Source organism: Penicillium rubens, assembly GCF_028828025.1.
Source record: "Penicillium rubens strain IBT 27055 chromosome Unknown utg000001l_segment0_segment0, whole genome shotgun sequence".
Taxonomy (NCBI): domain Eukaryota; kingdom Fungi; phylum Ascomycota; class Eurotiomycetes; order Eurotiales; family Aspergillaceae; genus Penicillium; species Penicillium rubens.
Genome location: NW_026890599.1, coordinates 2346004 through 2371582, shown reverse-complemented (window position 1 = coordinate 2371582; position 25579 = coordinate 2346004). Strand labels below are relative to the sequence as shown.

Genomic DNA, 25579 nt, shown 5'->3' with positions numbered 1-25579 from the left:
TCGATTTGCATACAAATTGAGTATTGCCTGTCGCACAGTTCAGGTTTGGTCTGTATGTACAAACTGCTAATGATTGAAGGAGAGCCAAACGAAAAGTACAATTAGCCCATCTGCTCCACCTTGACTGCACGTTTGAGCCGTAGCTCGTCCTCTTTGTTCGGGACACCGAGCTCTTCAAACGCCATGTCATCGATCCAACGTTCATTGGGTCTAACAGGCTCGCTACGCGACAACTTGGAAGCGAGATAGAGCCAGTCGAGAGCATTCCCCACTGTGCTCACTTCATCACTTACATTATGGATGCCGTACTCCGACATGCGGGCGTACAGATCGTGATCCGTCCAGAGCTCAAACAAGCGCTGCGCCACAGCATCTGTATCGCCAATATCAACCAGGAACCCGTTCTTCCCGTGCGTCACCTGTAGCGGGATGCCGCCGGCACGCGTGGCGATGACTGGTTTGCCTTTGTGGATTGCTTCGGAGACTTTCACCTCGAAACCTTCGGATGTAGACAGTTGCAGTGCGATAGTCGCCTTGGATAGAATGGCGTTCAGGACTTGGTCGCTGGGCCGCACCCGCATCGCGCAGATGAGGTGGCGGATATGTGGGACTTTCGTTTCCAGGTACTCGATGATCTCGTCGTAGATGTGCCCTCCATCCGGATCATCCACTGACCCGTGTCCGCAGATCAGTAGCTTGGGAGGGACCGTATTAGGCGCTTCGGCCATTAGTTTGTTGTGGAATTTCTCGTAGGAAACTAACACATCCTCGATACCCTTTGACGGGTCGAACCGTGCGATCTGGACGATGTATGAATCTATCCTGTGTTAGTTATACTGAGGAATCTGATCCTGGTTCTGCTACTAACCCTCGGGCCATTGGATAGTTGGCATGTCCGCATTGCGACAGCCTGAGTTGAAGATGCGGCCATAGTGTGCGATGTCCCAGTCCCGCATAGACTTGTTCAGCCCATCCAACCTATGTCCCGGTCAGTGAGACGAAAGATGGAACCAGATTATCAGACTTCTCAGCTCTTACCAGTCAGTTGCTGCAGGCATGTAGCCTACTATCTCCGGAGGCACATTCCGGGGCACAAAGGCGCTCACAGGGTGACTGATAAATAAGTCGGCATATTTAATATTATCCCATAGGTATTCCCAAGCCTCCGCCTGCGGGGATTTAGGTATCGCAACCAGGTCACTTCGAATATGGATGTGACTTCGAAAGATGACTGGTCGATCCGGTGCTAGTTTCTTTGCGATGGGAATGAGGCCTGGCATCTGAGGATCGTCGACGACTACAACATCTGCACCTCCCTCGGATGGTGCAAGCAAAGGCCCACCTGGCCGGCTCCAATAGCGCCTGGCATTCTCCTCAATCCACTCCTGCAGGAGCTTCTTGTTCTCTGGTGTTAAGCGCTCGTCTGGACGGGCAACACCTTGCAGGATATTGTGGTTTGTTTTGGTTACCCTGAAGACTTCCGGCCGTGGCTTCGGAACGTACCTGCGAGAATTACGTTAGTGCTTATTCTTGCAATGATATAGATACAGGAACAGACCCACCATTTTATGTTAGTGCCCAGACAATTTGAAAATCGCAAAAGAGCATGCCGCATCAAAGCCACACCACCACCCTGAGGCGTCGCACTGAAAAATGCGATTTTGACATTGCGTTCTTTCAAATCGGTGGCATAATGTTGTGATGCTGACCATGTTCTATCCGAGACGGTACTCTGGAAATCACTCAGGTCCGCAAGTCGCACATGGTAAGCTGTGTCCACTTCCACAAGCCCGAGAAAGCCGACTTGTAGCAGCGGCGTGTTTTCCGGCCCGAATAACCTGTGTTTGATTAGACGCAATGACTCCTTCATGATATCGAACGGGCCCAACCAACCTAACACCTTTTCGTGCCATAGACTCAGCCTGTTCGTCGATGGTTTTCTCATCCCATCCACCAGATTTCGAGGCGCTGTCCTCGGTAGGCTGTTCGACACTAACTCTATCTATTAGAGTTACGTTCGACAGGACCAATGGGACGATGTCGAGCTCCGCCCAAAGGCGAGGACACAGTCGAGGGCAGTGCTTTGCAACATGCTCAGGCATTGATATCCCAACAATTTTCTCCAGATGGTTCTCGGAATACTTCTGCAGCTCGGAAATGACAAAATCGGTGGCCTCCTCTGCGGACACTTTGTTTGGGAACTGCTTCTCGATGAAATCCAGTAAGTATGTAGCGTCCCGGATTGCGATTGCTATAGTTGGTGTAAAGTGATCTTGAAAGTCGCTGGAGATACCGGCGTAGATAGACTAGTATGCCTGTTAGTATTGTCAAGGAGTGGCTTTTGCTGCTACTTCAGAGAGGTTCATACATCTGACGGCGGCCCTATCCAAGCGTTGCGCTCGTACTGTAGCGACAGTCGACGCTGCTGCGTGACTGAGGCATGGCGTTCGAAGCTGTGTTCTTCGCCGGGCATGATTCTTAGAAATCTCAAATCATTGGAGTTATCCAAGAAACGGAATCAAAGAAAAAAGGTGCTATCAGCTATCAGGTATGTATGGTATGAGAACCAAGAGAGTGACTTCACGTCATGACGTAACGATAATTTTCACACGTGGACTAGCTCTTAATGGGCGTCTTAAGGACGCTGCTTCAAAATTATGTAATGCCATATGTCAACAACACACTAACTACCTACATTGTATGTATATATAGTAGAAATATAAGTGTCATTGAGTAAAGTTCTATACAAGAGGTGACATGCTACACTATATACAAACGGATAATAGTTCCTCCGGTGCCTTAGATGAGACTCAGGAGGAAAGGCCACAACCTGGGCAACCATGGTTCCAAGCTTGCAATTTGATGACATGGGTAAAGTATTTTGATAGGCATGTCAAGTTCCACTGTCCGTGCCATCAATCTAGCAATGGATAAAACCAGTTCAAGGATGATATATGTGAAACAAACACGAGGATGAAACTTCCAAGGTTTGTCCCGTGTACCTCGTGGCCCGGGGATGAGTAAGCTCAGCCCAAGCCCCTTTTCTAGTGTTCCCCCGCCTCAGGGAAATTGGATTGAAGATCACGCACCAACACACCTTCTTTTCTCTTTTTCCTATCCATTCGTTGGCGGGAGTGTCATTTCAATCGGAGTCACCTTGTACGGAAACTGTCTAGTGTCTCTCATTCTCTCTCTCAAGCCCGCAATTCATACGCGGGTCGCAATTGTTGATATTCCACCAAACAGCTCCTGAACACATCCGACACCGCGTCAAATCCCGCAAAAATGGGTGTACAAGTATCTAAGATGATGGGGAAGATCTTCGGGACCAAGGAAATGCGTATCCTCATGTTGGGTTTGGATGCTGCTGGAAAGACGAGTATGATCCCTGGACCTTACTCTAGAACTCGGTCAAGATTGGCTAACATTCCTGCCAGCAATTCTTTACAAACTTAAACTCAGCAACCAGGACGTGACTACCATCCCCACCGTCGGATTCAACGTCGAGAGTGTGACCTACAAGAACGTCAAGTTCAACGTCTGGGATGTCGGTGGTCAGGACAAGATCCGACCCCTTTGGAGACACTATTACTCCGGTACACAAGGATTGATCTTCGTGGTTGACTCCAGCGATACTGCTCGTGTGGAGGAGGCTCGCTCGGAACTGCACAAGATCATCAACGACCGTGAAATGAAGGATGCCCTGCTTCTGGTGTTCGCCAACAAGCAAGATATTCCCGGGCGTGCGTATCTCCTGTTCCTGGAATTCGATGGACCCGTCCGCTGACCCAATTCTAGACTTGAGCCCGGAGGAAATTACTCAGCAGCTTCAATTGACTAAGCTCAAGGACAAGCTGTGGTATGTTGCGCCCAGTGTTGCAACAGATGGAACAGGTATTTTCGAGGGTCTTGTAAGTCATATCCCTTATCTATCTTGGCAAATTTGCCATCTAACCTTGATATGTTCTTGCTAGGCTTGGCTCTCAAACAATGTCAAGACCCAGCCCCAGAAATAAGAGGCACCGCTGTGATTTCGAGAGGCGCTCCTCAAGCAGCTTCGTTGTACAACATCTCGCATTATCAAGTGTTTCCCTATTTTCTCTTCATGTCCGTGTTTTGATGACAAGACGACGCAGCATTTGGGCTTTTGTTTCCTTGGGCTTCTCTTTTTGTTGGCCTTAGTTATCTCGTTGCTTTTTCCATTGTTTATCTTCACTTCTATGATATCCCCTCTGTTCTTATATGGGCTTGTTGGGTCCAATTTAATACTCTAATTCCATTGTGCTATCCTAGCGTCGTTATTGTTTTTACACGGTCAATTGTGGATGCGCTTATGCACATAATTGCCTACAGAGGAGACAAGTTCTAGCATTGGTTATAGAAAATAGAAACAAATGACATACTTCTGATTAAAGCTCTTGTTGAAATCCGAGTCTCACCGTTGCCACGGAGCCAACCTCCGCATTAGATCCAGATATCCATATTAGCCATGGATCAATTCCAACCCAGTCAGCTTGTTCTCCCGCTACCTCAATATGACGATAGCGGAATTTGCTCCCCGTCATGGACAAATATAAATAGAATGATAGTTTAGGGTGGACTCTTGCACGAGACTCTTATCTACAATACCGAAGGACTGCCATACTCAACTCGTCAAGATATTCAACTACACCAGTCCAGCGCCTGACAGTATCACTACCACTAGCTCCATTTACTCCAACATCAGCAATGTTTCGCTACAAAGAAGGAGACAAAGTCAAGTACACACCGGTCGGCGGTATGATGCCCCCTTCTCTAAAAGATACATGTCCAAAGAACGAACCATCTAACAAAATATACTAGGACCAGAATCCAGAACCAGCAGAAGCGTTGGAGTCGTGCGTGATTGCATGGGGGGCCGTAACTCCATAGACGATGAGCCCCGCTATAAAGTCGAGAACATCCATACCCACAAGGCCTCCTCTGTCAAGGAAGGCAACATTGAGGGACCGGCGGAGTAACACGTTCGTCCTTTTGACTCCGGCGCAAGATATATGTTTTGACTAGCATACTAAATTGAGCTGAATTGCTATATCCAGAGGGACTTCCAATATAGTTACACATAAGTTGTCCTAAATCAACACATCCAAATTATTATCGAGGTTTTGCTATGAGGTAGCAGGATGGCTGGGAACCCTAAATTCCTTTAGGTCTCTTGCCTTTAATTAGCAGCCCTGGAGGAGGTATGTATTCAGTAACAGTGCCTGAATGACGTAGAAATGCAATAAAGAGCCAAAGTGAGATCCCTGCCCGTTTGCTTTGTTTCGTCATCTGACGCAGGCCATTATTTCCACCTCAACGAAAAAAGTCTGCCCAAGAACCTCACCTTAAGTTGTCTCTTTACCGCAGCTATTACGGCAGGTATCCCGAGGTCAGTCAAACCGCTAACAGACATACCCAAAATGTATACTGATTCCTGATACTCCTAGGCGATGAGTGACTTTCCACCACCGGGTACCGTTATCACGACAAGGGGTTTCAGAGAAGTGTGCCAAGTCGATGGACGTACATACTTCAGGAAGAGGGATGCACAAGAGTGGACCGAGGACACTTCTAGCCCGGAAGAGATGAAGCCACCCGCCGAAAACCCCCATCTCTATCTCTATCTCGTCCAAGAAGAACAATCCCCCGGAGAACCGAACCATTGGGCACTCTTCCTTGCCGACGAGAACGAGCCTGAGTATGGCTATGTCTACCAAGTTACCGGAGATGCAGAGAATATGAAATACGACCCATCGACTGACAAGATCAATATCGTGGACACCGGCCTCACTTCCAATGTCTACTGTCTGGCTGTTGTGTCTGAGGATCAGGCTAGGGCGGCGAAGCTGGTGAAATGGGCTGCGGAGCAGGAACCTCCTCCACAAGCAGAGAATCGGAAGTCTGTTACGGAGAATTGCCAGGGGTGGACTGTGCGTGTTATCGCTAGGCTGGTTAAAGAGAAAATCGTTATGGCACAAAAGCTTGAAGTGGCAAAGTCCTTGATGCAGGCTGTTTAAGGAAGCCAAAAGGCTAGTGCTGCGTCTCGTGTCTCATGTCTCATGTGAGCAGGCAGAGACCGTTCGTTGTTGATTCATACATTGCGATGAGAGGGGAGAAAACATCTGGACTGCCAAGAGTCTCGTTGACTACATTCAAAATAAAAGACATGTGCTCATTCCAACAAATGCCATAACCTTTGTGCGAAGTATCTAGTGAAACCACCGTGTAATACCAAAATCCCAAGCCCTGTCACATCTGTTGACAGTAACGAGGAGAATGGTATACTCGATCGGAATATTAACAACTAAAAAGAAACTTTACAGTTTACGACTAACCGCCAAGTTCAAGCCTGGTTAGGCCAGATATCGTTGGCAATATCACGGACCAACTGCAGTTTGTTGATCATGCCATCCCAGTCGATAGCGTTACCCTCACGATGGGAAGCAAAACCACACTGCGGGCTAACACCGACCTGGTTAAGCGCAGCATCCAGGGAGATGTTGTTCCCCTCCGCGATGAACTTAGCAGCATCAATGACCCGCTTCTTCATCTCCTCCTTATCCTCAAGATTGGCGAACTTGCTAGTGACAACACCCAGAATGACGTTCTTGTGGGTGGGCAAGAACTTGAGGGGCTCGAAACCACCGGCACGGGGTGTGTCATACTCGAGGTAGTAGGTGTGGACGTTCAGCTCCTGGAAGAGCTTGATAGCGATTCGGTCATAGCCGCCCTCGGAGAAGTGGCGACTGCCGACAAAGTTACCACGGCATAGGTGTACGCCGACGTGCATATCCGCCGGCAGGTCCGCGAAGCAGTCGTTGTACTGCTTGATATACTTCTCGAACATGGTGTCGGCGGAGTACACGTTCAGAGGGTCCTGCTTGAAGCCAGTGAGGAACTTATCAGAGCAGAAATCTGAGTGAAACGTTAGTTTAGTTTAATCGATAACTATTGGCTGCATGGGAACATCTTACAAGCCAGGTTGGGGTCGTCGAATTGGACGTTACGGCAGCCGGCTTCATACAGGATCTGGAGCTCGGCTTGGTAGGCCTTGGCGATGTCGCCGAAGTAATCCTCGTCGTTGGTGTATACAGACTTGGGGTAAGCCTTTCCCTCACGGTAGCGCAGGTGGTACCAGTTAGGAGCGGCAAGAGTGATCTTCAGGTTTCCGACCTCGTTGGCAGGGACCTGGCTGGCGAGGTACTTGAACTGGTTGATGTAGGTGCTACCAACATGCTTGATTTTGCCAGTACAAATGACGCTCTCACCAGGCTTGTGGCCGGCCTCCAAAAATGCGGCGATATCGGGGGCATATGGACGGAAGTCATCCACGTCGACGTTGTTGACCTCCTCGAAGCCGTCCAAGCCGGGGAAGAAAGTACCCCAGAACACTATATTTGTCAACGTGGCTCATTTAAAGGCTCTCTAGATCTCTTACTGTGACGACGGTACTCGCCGTCAGACATAGCAGCGTAGCCAATCTTCTTCTGGGTCTCAACGATGGCGTTGATCTCCTTGTCTTCGGAGGCGGTCAATTGCGACTCGGGGATCTTGCCAGCCTCGAAGGCGAATTTGGTCTCCAGAAGCTGGTCTGGACGCAAGAGAGAGCCCAAGTGCTCTGCACGGAAAGGGGGACGTTGGTGAAGTTGAGGTGTCATTGTGAAAGGAGTATATAGATTGACTGCGAGAGAGTGAGCGTTGTTTCTATAAAGGTCCGACAGTATCTTCCCTGGCGATCTACTGAACGAGTAAATGTGAGAATTGAGAAGGAAGGGAATTTGGGGAACGGGTAAATCAAAAGAGGGGCATGGCATTGCTATTGCCATCTCATCCGAGCTCTTCAACGTATCCCGCCGTGATAGGCATTGCCCCACACAACGCTGAGGCTCTCCACATTTTCGGCTGATTCGACTTGGCCTGCGGCTTCCTATTTGTAGTTTACTTGTTGATCTCCTTGTTTGGGGTAGACTGTAGGTAGACTGTATGTGGGATCATATCAAGAAGCAATTGTTCATCCAGCATACATATTGAAGAGCCTATATGGAAATTAAATTGGTACAGGATAATCCATATAATGCGGGGAGTCCTTGGCAATGGAACAGTGAAATTGTCCCACATTAGTTATTCTAATGATCTATCTAATAATTGTCATAATACTACATAACTACGTACTGTGTGTATTCTCGGACATATCTCGAATCCATTAGAGTGCACGGACCAGATTGCCCGCTTCTATACATTCCCGACCTCGGGAGGTGTAGTCTCTTATTAATTGCATCTATTTGTGTCTACTCCTTCTTCCTTTTCTTTAACAGAACTCGCACAATAACTCCCTTTTTGCAAAAACCATTGGAGAGACCGTCGGCTGAGTCACCGATTACAAAGAATTCAGTGGAGCCACACCTGCATCGATTGGAGTGGGGAAGCCGGCACTTCACTTTCATTCCCTCAGCCGACGACTACTTCCATCTAGTACACTGTCATATTGGGCAGAGCACTGGATATCCAATTGACATAGGAATGTGGGGCGAGGCTCTAGTAGACATGAGCAATTTGCCATGTCTGTGCCAGCGTCTCCATTGGAGCTCCTCCCCAATGAGCTCCTAGACCAGATTATCTCCTACTTATCCACAGAGCCACCGTCATTTGGACAATTACACCATGCACCCAGTCTGCAACTCACCCAGTCTCCAACAAAGGACCTCAAGCATCTCCAACTGTGCTCACGCCGCCTATTTCAACTTGTACGGCCTCAACTGTTCACTCATGTCCGGCTCAATCTCCATGACGAACCAGACTTCTACTCTTTTATGGTCAAGTCGGATCTTTCTCCATATGTGACCTCTCTCGTCGCAATTGCGGATCAAACCCCAGATGGTCAGGTCGACCCGTTTTGGTGGCGCCGAGTCCTCCGCTATCTAGACCCTCGCCGTGTTTTAGTAATAGGGCCGCCAGTCTTCATTGGAAACACTCTAGATACCCCGATCAATGATGGCCACCATTGGGCATTTGATATGCCCCTGCAGATCTTACTTTTGGAACGAGAGTGCAAGCCTCGTAACCCATCCGAACTGCCTGACCTGGAGACTTGTACTAGTCTTCTAGCCTCACGACCTTGGACATCGATGACCTTTAACGAGTCATCTTCTCTGAAAGCATACAATCACTACGAGTATTTTCTTTCCTGCGTCCCATCCGTCCTTGCAGACTGGGGTACAAATGGAATACGCGGATCAACCCGTACGCTTCAACGCCCGATCGACCTGCCAGCTCTCTTGCGCCGCCTCACATACTTCTCCTACACGGCCGTGTTCCCATTTTACAATCACTCCCAACTTGTACTGGATGCTGTTGTGAGGATGCGTCGTCTGCAGCGACTTGACGTGCAGTTGGCTCCCACTCAAGATAACCATATTACCGAGCTTGAACAACGGGGGTCCATGGATCCTAATGATCCGTGGATGGAACTCGCAACCTCGTACTCTCTGGTTGGGTATACTGTGAATAATCTACCCTGCTTGAAAGAGTTTAGGTGCGGCGACTTGCATGTGGAGCCCATGCGACAGGATCTGCTGGCCATTTTGGACGAGGCCATCGGGAACGCAGGCTGGGTACATAATGGGCGTGGGGTGTGGAGGCGAGGTTGACCATTTTCCACATAATGTATCTTTAGCATTTTGTTCTCTATCTATTTTCAATATTTTCAATATGTGCAATTTTTGATTCCTGGTCAAATTCCGACTTGAACGCTCAAGTACAACATAGAGGCGATCAAACTGAGGGCAGCTCGTGGGTGAGGCTAGACCAAATCGGGGATACCCACTTCCGCTTTTGTCTCCACCATCACTCGCTCTTCGCTTCTTGTATTTATATCCTGATATCATCACCATAGTAACTAGACGAGGCTTCGTGTACGGAGATGGCACGCGCATCGAATGTTTACTCAGCGGAGCCTGCATTCCCGGTCCTTGCTGATTCTCTACTCCGCCAGACAGAGTCAACGGAAAATGCAGCTCCTCATTCAAATGACACAAAAAATCACTGGGACCTCAAAAATGATTGGAAACAGGGTATTCAGTCATCCAACGAAGCAGTCTTTCGGTGCGGGGTTGTCCTCGGCATCTCCAGGCTGCGGATGAGAACCAACGAAAGCAACGAGTACATCGGGCAGGTATGACTGACACAATACCACTCACTGTACATTGTGGACGAGACTAATATTACCATAGATTCCTCGATATCTTCTCATAAATCAACTGCGGAGTATCCATCCATCATCTGAACCGAGCGCATTCATTATCCACCCACGCAGTTTCGAGGCCTTTGCCCCAAGGATTCTACTCGAGGAGCTGCAGTCTTCTTCCCATGACCAGCCCGGTCTATCGAGAGATGATGCAATCCGTAAACTGGACTGTGTGCAGTTACTTCCCGTACACAACTTCACCAATGCCGCACAGGCCATCGGGAAGGTCTCGGAAGCGCTGCACGAGATCCAAGAGAACAGAGAACAACAGATAAAACCGACCGAAGCAAGCCCATCCATCCGCAATCCCATTGTCCTCATTGTTGCCGGCCTCGATACCCTAACCGAAGGAGTAATTCGAGCGTCGAACCCGGCTCGGGGTGCAGCCGTTCTGACAGCTACACTCCGCACCTTGACACGTTTGTCTCGTGTACATGCCTCTCATCTCTCCATCATTCTTGTCAATACCAATGGACTCGGGACCACGAATCCAGAGTGGGATAAGAATCAATCATTGACTGGAAACACTACTACACATGGACATGGTGCTGCGAGGCAGCCGCTCGAAGACGGCATCCACTCCATCTTCCATTCGGATATTCCCTCCCTGTTCCCTACCTTGCTCATGAAGACGTTAGACCAAGCCATCGATACCCATCTGTTGCTTTCTGATTTGAGAGGAGCTCAGATAGTCGAAGTGATCAAAGATCGAGTTGGTACGAGTCTAGGCAAATGGGGAATATGGAACGAGCAATAATGGTATACCGTTTGCCATAATGTCGCTGTCAGAAAGAGATGACCTTGATCGATCTCGATGCAATTGTCCATACTCTTACAAAAAAAAATCTTAAACCTGACAGAACCACCCCTGCCTGCAAAGCGCCGCTTTGTATGCAATTGGCTAAAAAATCCCAGCCACTACCATCCTGCTATATTAAAATCAGCAAAATACCAACTCCGGTCCATGAGCTTCTTCTTCTTTTTTTTGCCTCTCCGCAGTCAAGGGGTATCAAGCTTTTGTTTTGCGGAATCCGGCTGGCCATGGAAGACTTGAGAAAATCCGTTCGGCATTCAAGGCTGGTTATCCGTCTCGACCCATTGTCTCATCACACCGCGTTCCACCACAGACCGAGCTTCCTCCTCACACTTGGCGAGGTCCTGCTCTGCCGTTTCCTCCTCAAAGAGAATATCCTGCTGCTGCACTTTGACCCACTGCTTGTGTCTCTCGCACCGCTTCTTAGTGCAGACGCCACGCGTCCAATATGCAATATCGTCATCGCCGTCACCGTTCATCGCCGTGTCCCCGTCTGCATCGGTATCAGCCGAGGAGCCCACAGCCAAAGCTTCAGCTGTTCCCTCCGCGAGAGCTTTCTTTCCAGCGTCGGAGAGTCTCCATTCATCGAATTCTTCATCGGACCACGAGAGCCGTGAGTCAAAGCCACAGATATCTTTCCATCCACCCTTTGGCTCGTGCTGCTTCAGTTTCTCTACTACGCCCTTGGCGCGTGGCTTGAGAAGCGAGACGAACGTTGTGCGTGCAGCAAGCATCTCCTTGCGATGAAGGAGCTCGTCGCGCTGCGTGCGCAGCTTTTCGATCCTCGCAATCTCATCGGGCGAGTATTTCATGCCATTGGCATGGACGTCGACTTCTAACCACCTGCCGCTCTGCGGCTTTGATTCGATCTTGACTCCAGCCTTTTCTTTCTCGTCTACCTGTGGTGGCGGGGAGATGATGCGATCTCCGAGCTTTCGGAATTCTTGTGTAGATGTCACACCCATAATGGCAGCTTTCAAGTCTCCAGCGGTAAGAATGCCACCCATGCTGCCCAGGTCTTCGAAAAGACCATTCCTCTGACCGGCACGCTGTTTAAGTTGCCGAGTTTGTCGACGCATGAATTCGCGGCCGTGGTCATCGCAGCAGTATTTGCTCGGCGGCTTTGTCTTGACGCGCGCCGGTTTCCGGCATTCGAGCAGCCGGCACATCGGTTTCCAAGTTGTGCACCCCTTTCCTTCACTTGCGCAGTTCGGGCCTGGTGTTTGAAGTTAGTCTTGAATAGAATAGGGCTGTCACTCATTGACACTTACAGATATACCGCTCGATCAAATCAGCATCTCGAGGATCGATATTGACGCATTTCCCATGGTACCAGTCATCACAGTCACCGTCGCACCCGATCATCCACGTATGGTTATCAGGTCGGCGGCAGATACAAAAGAGCGCGTTTTCATCAAAGCTGTCGGAGTCGTCATTTTCCTGGGCCGTAGTTTGTTTGGGCGCTTTCTTTTTCTTTTGTGGCTTTTTCTTCTCCTCAGGAGGTGGCGACCCTGCTATCGAGGCAGAATTTTGCTTCTTGGCGGGTGTTTTGCTAGCCCGGGAGACTGGTGTGTTGGACCGCCGCCCATCAACGCTGTCTGCGTCAGGGTCATTCACCTTGCGCTTCTTGGCGGCAGGCTTCTTCGCAGCTCCCTTTTTGGCAGTGCTTGTGGCGGGCTTTTTATTTGCTGGTTTGATGGAATTTGCTGGGGAGGACCGGTCGGACGATGATGCTCTTGATGTCAGCCCGTGCTTAAGGTTCGCCACTGTTTTAGACGTCGCGTAGTCGCCCGTGCCATCGAGACCTAGTGAATTTGTGTCCAAGTCGTCGCTAGCTGGGAATCTGTCGAGGGTAGAGCTTGTCGGTTCGGTTTTGACTGATGGCAGAGGTGTATCCTGGTTGGCGACCAGCGGAGGGCCCTTACTGCGGTCGTAGGCATCATCGTAGAGGTCGGTCCAAGTCACACTCTTCCCCGAACTAGCCACCCCATCTTGGGGCGCAGGCTCAAGATCCCTGAAGAGGCGGTGGACTTTCTTAGCTCTGATAGTGCCAAAATACCCGCATTGTCGCCAGCCAGCCAGCCCCACCACCCGGTTGTCCTGCACAATGATATTCTTCGGAATAAAGTTGTTGTGTGTCAACGATAGCAGTTCCTGCTTAGTTTTGTCTGTGAATAGGATATCTCGTTCGCGAGGTTCGACGGAGGGCGGGTTTTGGGAATTGAATTCACGGCATACATAGGACGGTTCGTCCGGGGGAGGATCGATTGTTCCGAGCCGTTGGAGGATCTGGCGACACTGGTTTTTGAAAACCTCGATTTGCTCCGTGTCGAGGTACCTCCATGCGACTTCCAGGGAGACGCCCGCAATGCGAGACTCGATTGTCACATTCCTCCCCTCAATCGTCCCACAAAAGTATACCACGGGCACTGCAACTCCAATCTCTCTGAGCGGATCCTCTGCCTTCTGCGCCGCTAACAGTTCATTCGCATTAGCAGATGAGTATCTCTCAGCCGCCGCTCCATCGGCCAGTTCGCGATCGACCCGAATAATTATGCTCCCAGCCGCAAATGCCTCCCTCGGTCCTGAAAGATTGAGTGAGTATTCCGGGGTACAGTATTGCTGCGCGACCTTCTCCCAAAACTCATTAACGGCCGGGTCAGACCGATACCAGTTCATGAAGCGAGGGGTGAAATCGTCGACGCGGGGTGTGTAGCGGCCATACTGTGCGCTCTGGGAAAGAAACGGGTCATCACTGGGGATGCGATCAGGGTTGGTTTCGTAGGGGTTGGTTGTGGACTTTGTGCCCGCGGAGCCGTTCACGTGGTTTGCGCTGGCGGTCGCCTCCATCTCCGCCATAGCTGTCACAAGTTGAGGGGAAATGTATATTGTGCGCTGGCTCGCGACAATAGCTCCGTAATAATTCCAGTTCGTATCTGTGAGAAATAAAGCTTGTGTAGGCTCTTGCGAGGTTCAAATATGCGAGCGAAGATAGCGCGGGCAAAACTAAACCGATATAAGTTCCACTGAGACTGCCGGAGACATCATGTGGATTGCATCGAGGGTGTAGAGTCTTTCAGATGGCCTTTCTGGAGTTTCTCACTCTGCGCGATCCCACTTCTGCAACTGGGAGAGTGTTGTCGGTGGTCTTGTGTTGACTGTTGAATTCTCACGGGGTTGAAGGGTCGGCGCGATCCCACCGCCGATCGAAGAGATGGGGACTGGTCCAATGTCTTTGTCAAGGGTTCTTGTTCGGTGGTTATTAGAAGTAAACAATCTGAAATGCTCCCTTGAACATATAGAACGTCGATTCCAGCTTGATCAATGTCCAGTGCCTCGAGGTTTGGGTTGAACATTGTCGGAGTTGCGGATTGAGCGCGAAGGCTACGGAGGCGGTGAGTAGGTACAAGGCGGTGACTAGATCCCCGGACACGCGACACTCTTAACTAGTTAGTTACTTCACTTCTCCCACTTCACGTCTACTCCTCCACGGACGGTCCCTGGAGAAATCATGATATTCAGTCACATTTGATGCTCGGTTGCCACTAATCTATTCTACCAAAAAATCATGTGACAAGTAAAGAATATTCCATTGCTTCAACCCCCCTACTTTCCGGTACTGATAAGAGGAATAGAGCGAGGTTTGATAACGTTCACCTTCTCGGTCTGCAAATAGCGGTTAGAAACACGCAAGACTGATCACAAGAGTTACTGAGCTAGGCAGGCATCACTAAAGAAGTAAATGATCTTCTTTCAGCGGGAAATGTCGCACTTTTCATAGCTTCGTCGGGATTGAGAATATCCTCGTGGGTTAAACGGACCCAGACAAAGCGCAGGTACCTAGATGACTAGGGACTTCAGCTAACTGACGTGCTAACGAGTGCCAACCACTTCCCTTCATGGATTCTGTACGTAATTACTCCGTGTGTACCTAGGTACATATGTACGTGTATAGCTTAAATTTGCACTCATGGTAAGTCAACCCTTGCTCTGTAGATGCATAGTCCTGGATATGTTTAAGGTTCACTTCCATAGACAGGCTAGTCTTCTATTCTGTAGCAATGTCCAAAATGCAAAGGGAGTATTGTATTCCACTTGAGCGAAAATTTACGGCCAACAGGAGCCAACCCTAAGGGGGGTGGGTGCGCCGCACTGTGGTCCATAGGAAAAGCCACTTCAACGGACCTGTGGACCCCTAATATCGCTCTTATTAGTTCTATTTAATTACCTGGGCTAATTAAACTGGTCTTGTTCAACTAACTATCCAACTAACCCAAATACATTGTACATTTACGCCGATAGTGGAATCAGCGGGTTACCCTCGGCTTCGAATTTCCATTTGTCCCCTCTACCCCAGTCTTTGCCCTCAATATCTGGAGCATTGACCTACATCTAGTACCTGGAATTGTCCTCCAAGATGCGTGAGACAGTTTTTTTCACCCTTAAACCTCGATGGGATACGGAGTACGGAGTATTGTGTCCCTGCCTTGTAAGAAACAACGGATTGTCAAATGCATGGTTGGTAGGGAGAATCGTAGTGAACCGTAAACAAAACCAGACAATGAAATACAATATAGTAAGAGGAACTGAATGCAAGAAAAGCAGAGGAAGGATGAAAGGTTCATGCCTTCATAGTAAGATGCGCAGTTTCCCATTCCAGCAGCATATTGCCATTCGACACAGTATGAGGATGAGATGGGCCTAAAACTCGTTGTTGGTTGACGACGCAGGTTCGAAGCAAATCAATTGCTTTAGCATGCTGGCCTATACTTTCCCATGCGAAAGCTAGGTTAGCTATACTCGTTAGCGTGTCGGGATGGTCCGCGCCGAGTTTTGTCTTGCGAGTCTCCATGACCTGTAGCTCGAGCTTCTCCGCCTCCTCCAATCGGCCCTGGTCCCATAACGTCGACGCCAGATTGGCTATCATCGTCAGCGTAGAGGGATGGTCCGCGCCGAGTTTTGTCTTGCGAGTCTCCATGACCTGTAGCTCGAGCTTCTCCGCCTCCTCCAATCGGCCCTGGTCCCATAACGTCGACGCCAGATTGGCTATCATCGTCAGCGTGTAGGGATGGTCCGCGCCGAGTTTCGTCTTGCTCGTCTCTATAACATGTGTAAAGAGCTGCTCCGCCTCTTCCCACCGGCCCTGCTCCCGTAACGTCGACGCTAGGTTGGCTATACTCGTCAGCGTGTTAGGATGGTCGGCGCCGAGTTTCGTCTTGCTCGTCTCTACGACCTGTAACTCGAGCTGTTCCGCCTCTTCCCACCGGCCCTGCTCCCGTAACGTCGACGCCAGGTGGGCCATGCTCGTCAGCGTAGAGGGATGGTCCGCGCCGAGTTTCGTCTTGCTCGTCTCTATAACCTGTGTAAAGAGCTGCTCCGCCTCTTCCCACCGCCCCTCTAGTACGTAGGCTTCTCCTAACATCACAGTGCTATCAAGGGTGTCTTCATCTTCGGCGCCGCCAATCTTCATTCTTTGCTTCCTTGACATAGCTGCCATATCCTCTGCAACCCCAATACTGCCACATTCTGTCGCATACCACGCCCCTTTATAGAGTAGCGTAGCCCAGTTCCGGAGTGAGTCTTGCGATTTCGGTCGATGTGACATGGCTGACCTAACATGTGGAAAGAGTGACCGGCATCTCTCCCAATTTTCATACTGACCGGTCGGGAATTCATCATATAGATTCTTAATGAAACGTTCCTTCCACTCCTCCTCCTGACCATAGATTTTCAACCATGTGCGTACTGTTAGCTGCACAAGCCGATGCATCGTGAACACCATGCTATCTTCACCTGAAGTAATAAAGGAATAGTCTCTGAGAATCGCAATATCACTCTCAAAATCGTCGTCTACGTCGGGTTCAGACGAGTAATCCGTATCCTCATCACTTGATCTGTTCCCAACGTCTTGTGGAAAATCTAAAGGTTCATGGTTCTTGTCTATGCTTAGAAGACCCTCTGGGATCCCCTGCCAGTCGAAAAAGCTCATAAGAGATAGCAAATCAGCAGCAGACTGCCTGATCCGTCGAATATGGTCGAACGAAATTTGCCAAGTCAGTAGGATAGAGTTCTTTGCCTCCCAGTCTCGATGGATATGTTTTCCTTCGTGATTGAGAAGTTTTCTAGCTTCCCGATCACCCTGCCGAAGCTTTTCTAGGTATTGCAACGCCGAGCATCGGGGTGCACGGTGGGCAATGTAGCTAGCCGCTTGCACAATCGCGAGTGGCATGAACTCGAGTTCCTCGACCAGCTGAACCAATTCCTCTCCCTCCGCACAATCATCTAGCTTCTTCCGTATTAGATCTAGCGCCTCGGCTGTATTCATAGGTTGTATATCGATCAGATGTTTCTTATGGCCGGCAAGCTGTAAAGCTACCCCTCTATTCCGGCTTGTGATGATGATGGAACCATTCGAGCTTTCGAAAAGGTACCTTAGCGGTGGCTGCGTTGGGGCATGCCCCGGGGTGTTTGCTTGGGCCTCTATCCGAGTAGTTAATGGTTTGCGAAGGAGCTCATCATCATCGACATTATCTAGGACAAGGATCCATTTTCCGATCTTCCCATCTTGCAACCAGTTCCCAAAGAGTTGGAAAATATTTGAGTTACGATCCTGGCGCCCGGGAATCTTAGCACGGTCGGCAAGGCTGCGGAGACTTTCCTCGCAGCGCGCGGCATTACTCGCGTGAACCCAGAAGACCCAAGTATCAGGCGATTGCAGCCGGACTCGATGGCAGTATTCGATGGCGAGTCGAGATTTACTGTCGCAAAGTTAGACTCGAACAGACCGCTAAGGACTAGCTTGACCTCACCCAACCCCCCCTAGGCCAACGAGAACTATTCTAGATCCCGGGGTCGAGGATCTTTCGTGGATTTGAGCGAGGAGGTCATCGCGGCTGACAAAATCTGGATCATGCGGGAACGGCACGGTCGACAGTGGTTTCGGACGAGGTTCTGGTTGGTCTAAGGTGTCCATGATTAGTACGGTCAATTTTCTCTTCCAAAAAATGAACTAATTACCTGGGTGCTGGTGGTAGTGTGTCCCACCATAGTATTCGCTGTTGTTACTATTATCCATATACCCTGCAAACACTTTTCCACCTGATTCTGCGTTCACTCCAGAAATATGTTGTGTAATGGGGACTCTTGACATGGTTGCTCTCGTCCTGATCTTCGTATCACGATTGCCACAGTTAATCCAAAGAGGCTGATATGAGCAGATAAATGGTTCTAAAAAGGAAAAAGGAAAGAGAATGGAGACATAAATTTCAAATCCACTTTAACGGGATATTAATCTTATAGTACAGATGCATGTTTTGCCCTCTTTTTTAAGTGTCGTCTTCTAGGCTGGAAGGAAAGGATCCGCTGAGAGCCCAAATTTAGAACTTTGGCTAGCTGCATCCCGTAAGCATTTTGTCTGATCCGTTTCTCGGGGTAGAACTGGATTCTTCCCTACTTAGCTTTTTTTCGAGTCGATAAATCTATGTGGAATCAAATTTAACTAAAGCCAATAAAATTGTAGGACGAAATTATCGTGATTAACTTGGGTATTGTGATATTGACTGTATAAAGTTGATATGAAACCACGATTGTGATCTTGACCGGAAGACCAGCATGCCCTTGTCTAGGTAGTGTATGCCGGTTGTCCTATTATTAAATCCTTTGCCAATGAATGATTCGTAGCGTATCGCGCGCTATACGAAAAGCTGCATCTTATGGTTCGTTGTCACATCAGCTGCACTTGGCTGAACGTGTTGCATTGCAATTGGTCGTAATTTGGAGGCTGGTTTAATCCTAATCGAAGCACTTCACCTAGGTGAAGCGGGGTTGTAATCAGGTCGATCGTTTGAGCCCATTGTAACTTTCCTTTCCCATGGCACTAGCAGCCACAAGCGGCAATCAAATGTGGTTCACTTCAGATACTAGTGCCCTACATCCATAATAAACTACTGGCTAATTCTCGTTTCAGAAACATCTGACAAGAAACGAATTCCCTCCATATACAATAAGCAAAGCGCCCGAACCTCAAGGTTTCTTTTATACCAAAACACTTTCACCCTTACGGTACTTCACATACTGTACAAATGGCAACACTTGGTGTAGTTGCTGGTAGTATAGGGATTGCTAGTGCGACAACACACAGCATCCACAAGCTCATCCAGACTATCGATGCTATCAAAAGTGCACCAACCGAGATAGCTAATCTCAAGGATGAGCTATTGGCCACGGAGCAGGTTCTTTTGAGTTTAGAAGACGCAAACCGGAGCTCCCAGCTTGAACTCCTTCCTTCCAATTCAAGACAGACTCTGCAGAGAACTAATATACTCTGCAAAGATGCCTGTGACAAGTTTAAGGACAAACTAGAGGGCTGGACCAAGCGTTCGGATGACGGCGTCAGTATGCACTGGCGAGATCGCATTGGGTTTGGCATTCTTCGCCAAAGATCTGTCAAGAGTTTGTGTGAACAGCTTGAACGCTACAAGTCAAATGTTAACTCAGCCGTTGCCATCACAACAATGTAGGTGTTTCCACATACATGAAATCTACCACAAAGCTTGATGGGCTAACAACTTTGGAAGGACATCAACTTTGGCCTTGCGTTCTACCACTAACGCAATACAAAAAGACTTCCAAGCCTGGGAAAACGAAATTTCCCGACAAATAGTCGAGATTGAGCAGCAAAATGCGGTAGTACAGATGGACCTAGATGACCCCACCGAGGTGTCGCTTTCAGACGATCAGGAGCATACTCTACTTATCGACCAACTCAACTATCAACGTGCTACTCTGGAGGCCTCTCAGGAACTCATGAAAGATCTGCTTGCGCAGGCTAGTCAGGTCCGCAGAGGACAAAGGATAACTGGTGTCGAAATCAGCGAAGATGGAAAGGCGTTCGTTGGAAAATCAGGCTTCGAGAATAGCGAAGGCGATTTTTATCAGGAGATTCACGACGTCAAAGCTACAACTGGTGGCAAGGGAATAGTGGGGGCGGTTAAAGGACTGGACATCAATGAGTTTTTCAAAGACTCTGAGTATTCTCCGAAAGACAGGAGAAGTGAAAGACCACTAAATTGAAGGAAGAAGCCCCACAAGTCGGGGGCTTGTAAATTCATGTATTTCTGTGATCTCTGTTTTCTTTTTTATGTCCCTTTTATAAATTAATGGCTCGGAGCTGCTATCGGCCGTAAGGGTGGCGTGAATGAGTTTGTTGAGGTGAATATATCTGAAGCCTATATTGTGCCCGGCAACTTCGTCTTTGTAGCCTTATCTCTAAGACAATATCCACGCTGTCAAATAGTCGTCGATGTCACTAGAGATAAGATAGCTAAAGATCACTGAGAGATGTGGTGGCTAATTTTCTCAAAGGCTTAGGTGCTCGCCACTGGGGTAGAGTGCCTAATGTCCCTACTGTTCTGCTATAGTACAAGTGAAACCAATGACACCCTGTTAACGATACCATCTTATATACCTCCTAGGCTCCATGCTTGGGAAGCTACCACGACTAGCCCAAGGTAGTGGAGTTCGACTCTCACTTCCCGATACTCGCGAGTCGTGACCTAACTTGTTGACGGTATTTAGGATCCTTACTTGAAGATTTTCAAATCATCAACTTGATGATCAGCGCGGGTCCATTTCATTGGATGCATATGTGTCTATGCTGTACTCCAAGACCGGAAGATAATCATATTCCGTCCTATGTAATTTGCGCACATGACTGAGTTTGTCTTCTTGGAGACATTAAAGTTGCAATTGACCCCTGTAAATATCACATTGTGGGACTGCAGTGGGAACAACGCACGGTAGATAATATACATAACCGACGTACGAATATGGACTAGTACCATAGTGTCGCTCCTGTGGATACGGATTAATGAAACATGAATCACCCGCATTGATGGGATGAATCGAATAAAACGAAAGCAGATAGATCCTCAAAAAGTTCGTGTCATATTCATTGTAAGATAACAAAGAACCCGGTGTATAAAGACTATGATCCATAAGGCTGCAAAAGCCATTGTGGAGTTTCGTCAAAGACCAGAAACGGCCATTGTACTCCGTACAGCCCTGGAGAATAAATCGCCTCGGGATTCAACGTATAGAAGATGTCAACTCCCTCACGTTTCTCCCATAATCCACATAAAGCATTTTTAACCGCCAATCGGCCAATCGAAGAAAAGAAAGACAAGTATTTCTCTACTAGCTTGCAGAATGACATCCGATTCTAGACTTCAAGCCAGTGTATTCATGAACGGCAGGGGCCGAATCGCAGATCCCCACGACGACATGCCAGGGTATTGCTGGGTTACAGCGCATTTGCCCGAGAGTATGTCGTGTGATGAGCAAAGTGACGAGGAGATCATGAACCTTGTACTATGCAAGATACAAATGGGGAATGTTATCATTGGTGATTGTGCCCTGCATAGCTTAGGGTTCCATTGCCTTTCATTGCCGGTACAAGGCATTTTCGGGGAAGATGCCGAAGTGTTGGCTGACGCCGAAACTCTTGTGGAATGGTGGCTCAAGAAAATCCGTTTGGGTAAAGCCTGTCTTGACCAGCACAGTATTTTTGAAGCCACCACACGCCCCCTAGAGCACACTAACAGCCTAGAGGATGTACCTCATGGGTGGAACCAATCTCGATAACCCAATGTTTTGTACTCCGTGCGGAGTAGATTACCTCTGAAATAGGACTGGCGCATATCCGCCACTAAAGAATAATCTCTTTTTCCCAAAACGGATATCCCGGAGTATGGCGAGTATTTGCCGGTGATCGGCTAAAAATATACCCAAGAGGGCATGTGGCAAGCGTAAAAGCAAGCGTGGGGGCGGAAAGCTGGGGATAGTCTCATAGTTTAAAATTTCCAAAGGTTGACACTGCAGGATTGAATAGTGTCTGTAGGGCACGGCGTACTCCGTAACTCTAACCTTTATATACTCTACTGGTGTAGAGCTGATCAAGATGACAGATTGTTGTATATCTCTCTGAATAGAGCTATTTTTTGGAGTGTTCTAGGATGTTATAATTGCTATTGCATCATTACAGAGTTATAGCGTTGTAGATAGTATACCATCACTTCTAGCGCAATTAGGCGACACATAAATACAATATGACGAGATGATCGGTAATAATGCAGATACACCGTTGAAACCTGAAACCTCCCGAACTTCCCCTGCAGAGATCTCCCTTTTAGCCCCCACAAAATTACAAGTTGAATTTCCTCATCAACTGGGACTCTGGCTCCATTGATGTGCATAGACCCTTGCAGACTTTTCCTGCAACAAATCAGAAACGCTGGGAAAAGTCATGCAATGCTTCGACCTAATTGCCAAGACACTAACGAACGGAGCTCCCCCGAGGCCCTAAAGGGTTTGACACGTGTGGTTCTCTTCATGTGGTTCTCCGTCGGTCCATACAAGGTATGAAAGATTGCAAGGTACAAAGTAGCAGGGATTCTCCAAGCGAGGGAACTATATGATCCTTTTCAATATGTAACCCAACGGGCAATTTACGGGCAACAGACTGCAGACCGGCTACAATGCCGGGTAGTCACCCGGGGACACAGATAGATCAAGCCTAGCCTAGTATGGAGGAAACAACATGGGAAATCGGTTTTGGCACGGCCCGTTCAGGGGATAATCTTATCGACCCTGGGTCTCAGGGTCTCAATTCTGGTAGACACGTTTTGGCCCCAAGCTATCGAAAGGTGCATCGCTCATACGCGGTTATTCGGCCCCTGACTCGCTGCACCGTTGATCTCCACATGTCTTGACCAGGGTGCTGCAAGTTCGCTATGCCAGTCTCGTCTAGTTCGTCAAAAGAAGATGAGTGGAGAAGCATATCCCACTATCCCGACTAATGCCCTGACTCAGTACTTATCTTCATCATGCAGTTACTATACTCCATTTTAGGTTAGATCAAGATTCCAGAAGAATTGCCCCGTTGTAAGTTTGGTGTGCTATTCTTGGTTTCTTTTTGTTTTCCCTTTTAAGGGACGTCAGACTCGCCCCGTCGATTATATCCATCAAATTTATCCATACTGTCCTTCCTTTACCCCGCAAGGAGACGAGGCGCCCCTGTGTTCCGATTACACATATCTGTTTCTCCTGTCGTTACATAGGCAATCAAAAAATGTCAACCTCTCTTGATGACACCAGCAGTGCGCCGGATGCATTCAACGTACGGTGGCAATTCATCGACTCTTCGAACAACAATCGAACCAACCTAACCCAAGTGAAGCGCCATGTTATGCAAGAATATATGCGCCAGAAGAAACGCGGCACCCGTCAGAGCGAAAGTGAAGAGGAGAAACCACGAGCAAAACGTGGGAGGCCCAAGAAGACTCGGGTTGCGAAACGAAGACCTGAGAAGAAAGCGAACTCAGACGATGACAACAATAACAACCAACCGCGAGCAAGGAGATCAACAAGAAAGCAAGTGACATACAAAGACGACATCAATGTCGAGGTTAACTGCGATGTTTTTGCTTCGAATCCCATCTCGTCGGACCATGTATTGAATGAACCCAATGATGTACCCTCGTTTCCCCCTTCCTGGTCATCTTCGGCCCAATCTCAAGATGTTCCTCTGCCACTGGATGGCTTCGTCGATGTACATCCGCAGAGTTCCCCAAGCCATGATCTATATTCCAATAATTTCTCGTGGCCATCACAATCTACGATCTCATATCAGTTCATGCCATCACCAAGTACTATGAGCAGTGATGCGCGAATTGACACATTCAACACTCCACCTATGGAGTTGAACCGAAATGAACACAGAATATTTGACTCCTATGTGAACGATATGCCAGCCTCCTCATATGAATCCCGTTACCTGTCGCCCATGGCCCACAACTGTTATACACCGGCCTTTGTGCCTGAGATAATGAAAGGTACTGTCGCATTCCCAAACGCCATTTTCGTATATGCAGCTAACTCTCCGTAAAGAAGAGGAATTTCAGAATACTCTTCTCCATAGAGGTCGTGCTGTCTCCATGCCCCAGGAACACCGCTCCGACAACCCTCATGACGTCTCCGATGTTGCAATAAATCCCTGCCTGAGTGCTGCGGCCTTAGAGGACTGCGACCCCCGACCAGACCACAAGGAAACAAGCTGGGCACACGTGCGAGCTGCACGCGAGATGATACGAGCTCGTGGTGGTCCCATTGCATTCGCAAACACTCGTATCGGCATGATAATCAACTGGGAAAACTACATCTTGCCGGGGTATGAGATCAAGGAGCCCAGCTTCTTCTATGAATATGACCAACGAGCCCCATTCTCATCTGATTCTCGAGCATCAATACCCCAGCTCACCCCAACACCCCGCCCAATGCCATCTCCGCCATATTCCACCTCCTCGGCCTTCTCAGAAGTCTCGCCCAGTCCCGAACCTCGAACAATTCTCCCACCTCACTCTGCACCGATTCCAGTAGTTGAGATCAAATTCCAATGCGAAGAATTCTTCGGCTTCCTGCGCCGTTGTGAACAACTTGCCCTATACCAACGCGATAACCCTCAATCATCGTATATAACCCGACACACCGCAGTCCAAGAGAAATCCATCCTCTACCAAGTCCTCGCGACACCCCCAGACGCCCAAGTCACCACAGACAATCGAAAACAAATGGTCGCCCGCTTAACAGCGTTGATGACAATCAATGCCGCGATGTGGGATTACCGCAACACGCCAGGGCGCGCAGCAATCTTCCTCGACACAATCGAGAAATCCATGGTTGACAGCGAAGTCGGCATGAATGGCTCCGTCGATGCCACGCTCCAAACACTGCTTGAATGCACTGACGGCACTTTTGATGGCTGGCCCGCCAGTGCCGATGGCTTTGCCTCCGCTGCCCCGGTAGAGGAGCTCCCAGACTTCTCCCAGTACTTTCCAACTGCTACTTCGCCCTCCGCGCGTCCGTGGTTCGCTGACCGCATGCTGAAGATTGCTCAGCGGTTGAGCCCTTTGTCGTGGTACCGTGTTAATGAGTTTTTGTTCTCGTGTTTGACCCTCCAGGTGCAGGAGTCGTGCATGGCTCTTTGGGAAGCGGATCTTCGTCGGGAGATTCTCCATGCGCCGATTACTTATGTCATGCGCTCATTAATGGAGTGATGTATAGCAATATGGGGAAATCGCCCACCAGTGATCTCCCCCTTGTCAGTTTGTTGCGGATGTAGTTAGATAGCAGGAAAAAGTCCGTATGAGGCTTAATTTGTGAAAGGGACTTTTCTATATATAGCCTTTGACAACCGTTGGTGTGCTGCGCTATATATTGTACATGCCCATTGACATGCAGAAAATCATTATTATGAATATCGCGGGATTGGTCCCAGGCGAGACGGGAAGTTCCGTCCGGCTATTCCCAAGTAGGCATGTGGGCACGTGCCCGGGCCCATGGGTATGTCCACGGGTGGGTTGACACATATCGGGGTTCACGTTTTGATAAAGGCGTCCGATTTTTGCACATTCGATGGCTCTGGGTAGTTCTTTCCGACGGTAGGA

General features: G+C 48.8%; 11 protein-coding genes across 11 annotated transcripts; 7 read left to right on the top strand and 4 right to left on the bottom strand.

Moving 5' to 3' along the window:
- Window positions 1-101: 101 nt before the first annotated feature.
- On the bottom strand, window positions 102-2473 carry ccg9 (putative trehalose synthase (Ccg-9); the record flags this gene model as incomplete). Its single annotated transcript, XM_002561828.1, has 6 exons — window positions 102-817; window positions 869-978; window positions 1039-1503; window positions 1563-1838; window positions 1894-2306; window positions 2369-2473. The coding sequence occupies 6 exons, from the start codon at window positions 2471-2473 to the stop codon at window positions 102-104; spliced, it is 2085 nt and encodes a 694-aa protein (XP_002561874.1).
- An 812-nt stretch (window positions 2474-3285) lies between these two features.
- On the top strand, window positions 3286-4016 carry N7525_000941 (ADP-ribosylation factor family protein; the record flags this gene model as incomplete). Its single annotated transcript, XM_002561829.1, has 4 exons — window positions 3286-3379; window positions 3438-3743; window positions 3799-3911; window positions 3975-4016. The coding sequence occupies 4 exons, from the start codon at window positions 3286-3288 to the stop codon at window positions 4014-4016; spliced, it is 555 nt and encodes a 184-aa protein (XP_002561875.1).
- A 712-nt stretch (window positions 4017-4728) lies between these two features.
- N7525_000940 (uncharacterized protein) lies at window positions 4729-5000 on the top strand (the record flags this gene model as incomplete). Its single annotated transcript, XM_002561830.1, has 2 exons — window positions 4729-4777; window positions 4843-5000. 2 exons carry the CDS (start codon window positions 4729-4731, stop codon window positions 4998-5000), a joined length of 207 nt encoding a protein of 68 aa, XP_002561876.1.
- A 471-nt stretch (window positions 5001-5471) lies between these two features.
- N7525_000939 (uncharacterized protein) lies at window positions 5472-6038 on the top strand (the record flags this gene model as incomplete). The annotated part of the gene is made up of 1 exon (XM_002561831.2): window positions 5472-6038. The coding sequence occupies one exon, from the start codon at window positions 5472-5474 to the stop codon at window positions 6036-6038; it is 567 nt and encodes a 188-aa protein (XP_002561877.2).
- A 326-nt stretch (window positions 6039-6364) lies between these two features.
- N7525_000938 (cobalamin-independent methionine synthase II family protein) lies at window positions 6365-7679 on the bottom strand (the record flags this gene model as incomplete). The annotated part of the gene is made up of 3 exons (XM_002561832.1): window positions 6365-6936; window positions 6996-7412; window positions 7460-7679. 3 exons carry the CDS (start codon window positions 7677-7679, stop codon window positions 6365-6367), a joined length of 1209 nt encoding a protein of 402 aa, XP_002561878.1.
- A 900-nt stretch (window positions 7680-8579) lies between these two features.
- Window positions 8580-11021, top strand: N7525_000937 (F-box domain protein; the record flags this gene model as incomplete). Its single annotated transcript, XM_061211711.1, has 3 exons — window positions 8580-9632; window positions 10013-10192; window positions 10251-11021. The coding sequence occupies 3 exons, from the start codon at window positions 8580-8582 to the stop codon at window positions 11019-11021; spliced, it is 2004 nt and encodes a 667-aa protein (XP_061070937.1).
- A 314-nt stretch (window positions 11022-11335) lies between these two features.
- Window positions 11336-13937, bottom strand: N7525_000936 (putative PHD transcription factor; the record flags this gene model as incomplete). Its single annotated transcript, XM_002561834.1, has 2 exons — window positions 11336-12294; window positions 12350-13937. The coding sequence occupies 2 exons, from the start codon at window positions 13935-13937 to the stop codon at window positions 11336-11338; spliced, it is 2547 nt and encodes an 848-aa protein (XP_002561880.1).
- A 1762-nt stretch (window positions 13938-15699) lies between these two features.
- N7525_000935 (uncharacterized protein) lies at window positions 15700-18051 on the bottom strand (the record flags this gene model as incomplete). Its single annotated transcript, XM_002561835.2, has 2 exons — window positions 15700-17836; window positions 17888-18051. 2 exons carry the CDS (start codon window positions 18049-18051, stop codon window positions 15700-15702), a joined length of 2301 nt encoding a protein of 766 aa, XP_002561881.2.
- Window positions 18052-19159: 1108 nt separating this feature from the next.
- N7525_000934 (uncharacterized protein) lies at window positions 19160-20150 on the top strand (the record flags this gene model as incomplete). Its single annotated transcript, XM_002561836.1, has 2 exons — window positions 19160-19593; window positions 19655-20150. The coding sequence occupies 2 exons, from the start codon at window positions 19160-19162 to the stop codon at window positions 20148-20150; spliced, it is 930 nt and encodes a 309-aa protein (XP_002561882.1).
- A 1134-nt stretch (window positions 20151-21284) lies between these two features.
- On the top strand, window positions 21285-21719 carry N7525_000933 (uncharacterized protein; the record flags this gene model as incomplete). Its single annotated transcript, XM_061211710.1, has 1 exon — window positions 21285-21719. The coding sequence occupies one exon, from the start codon at window positions 21285-21287 to the stop codon at window positions 21717-21719; it is 435 nt and encodes a 144-aa protein (XP_061070936.1).
- Window positions 21720-23205: 1486 nt separating this feature from the next.
- N7525_000932 (sigma-70 region 2 family protein) lies at window positions 23206-25189 on the top strand (the record flags this gene model as incomplete). The annotated part of the gene is made up of 2 exons (XM_061211709.1): window positions 23206-23968; window positions 24024-25189. 2 exons carry the CDS (start codon window positions 23206-23208, stop codon window positions 25187-25189), a joined length of 1929 nt encoding a protein of 642 aa, XP_061070935.1.
- Window positions 25190-25579: the final 390 nt, after the last annotated feature.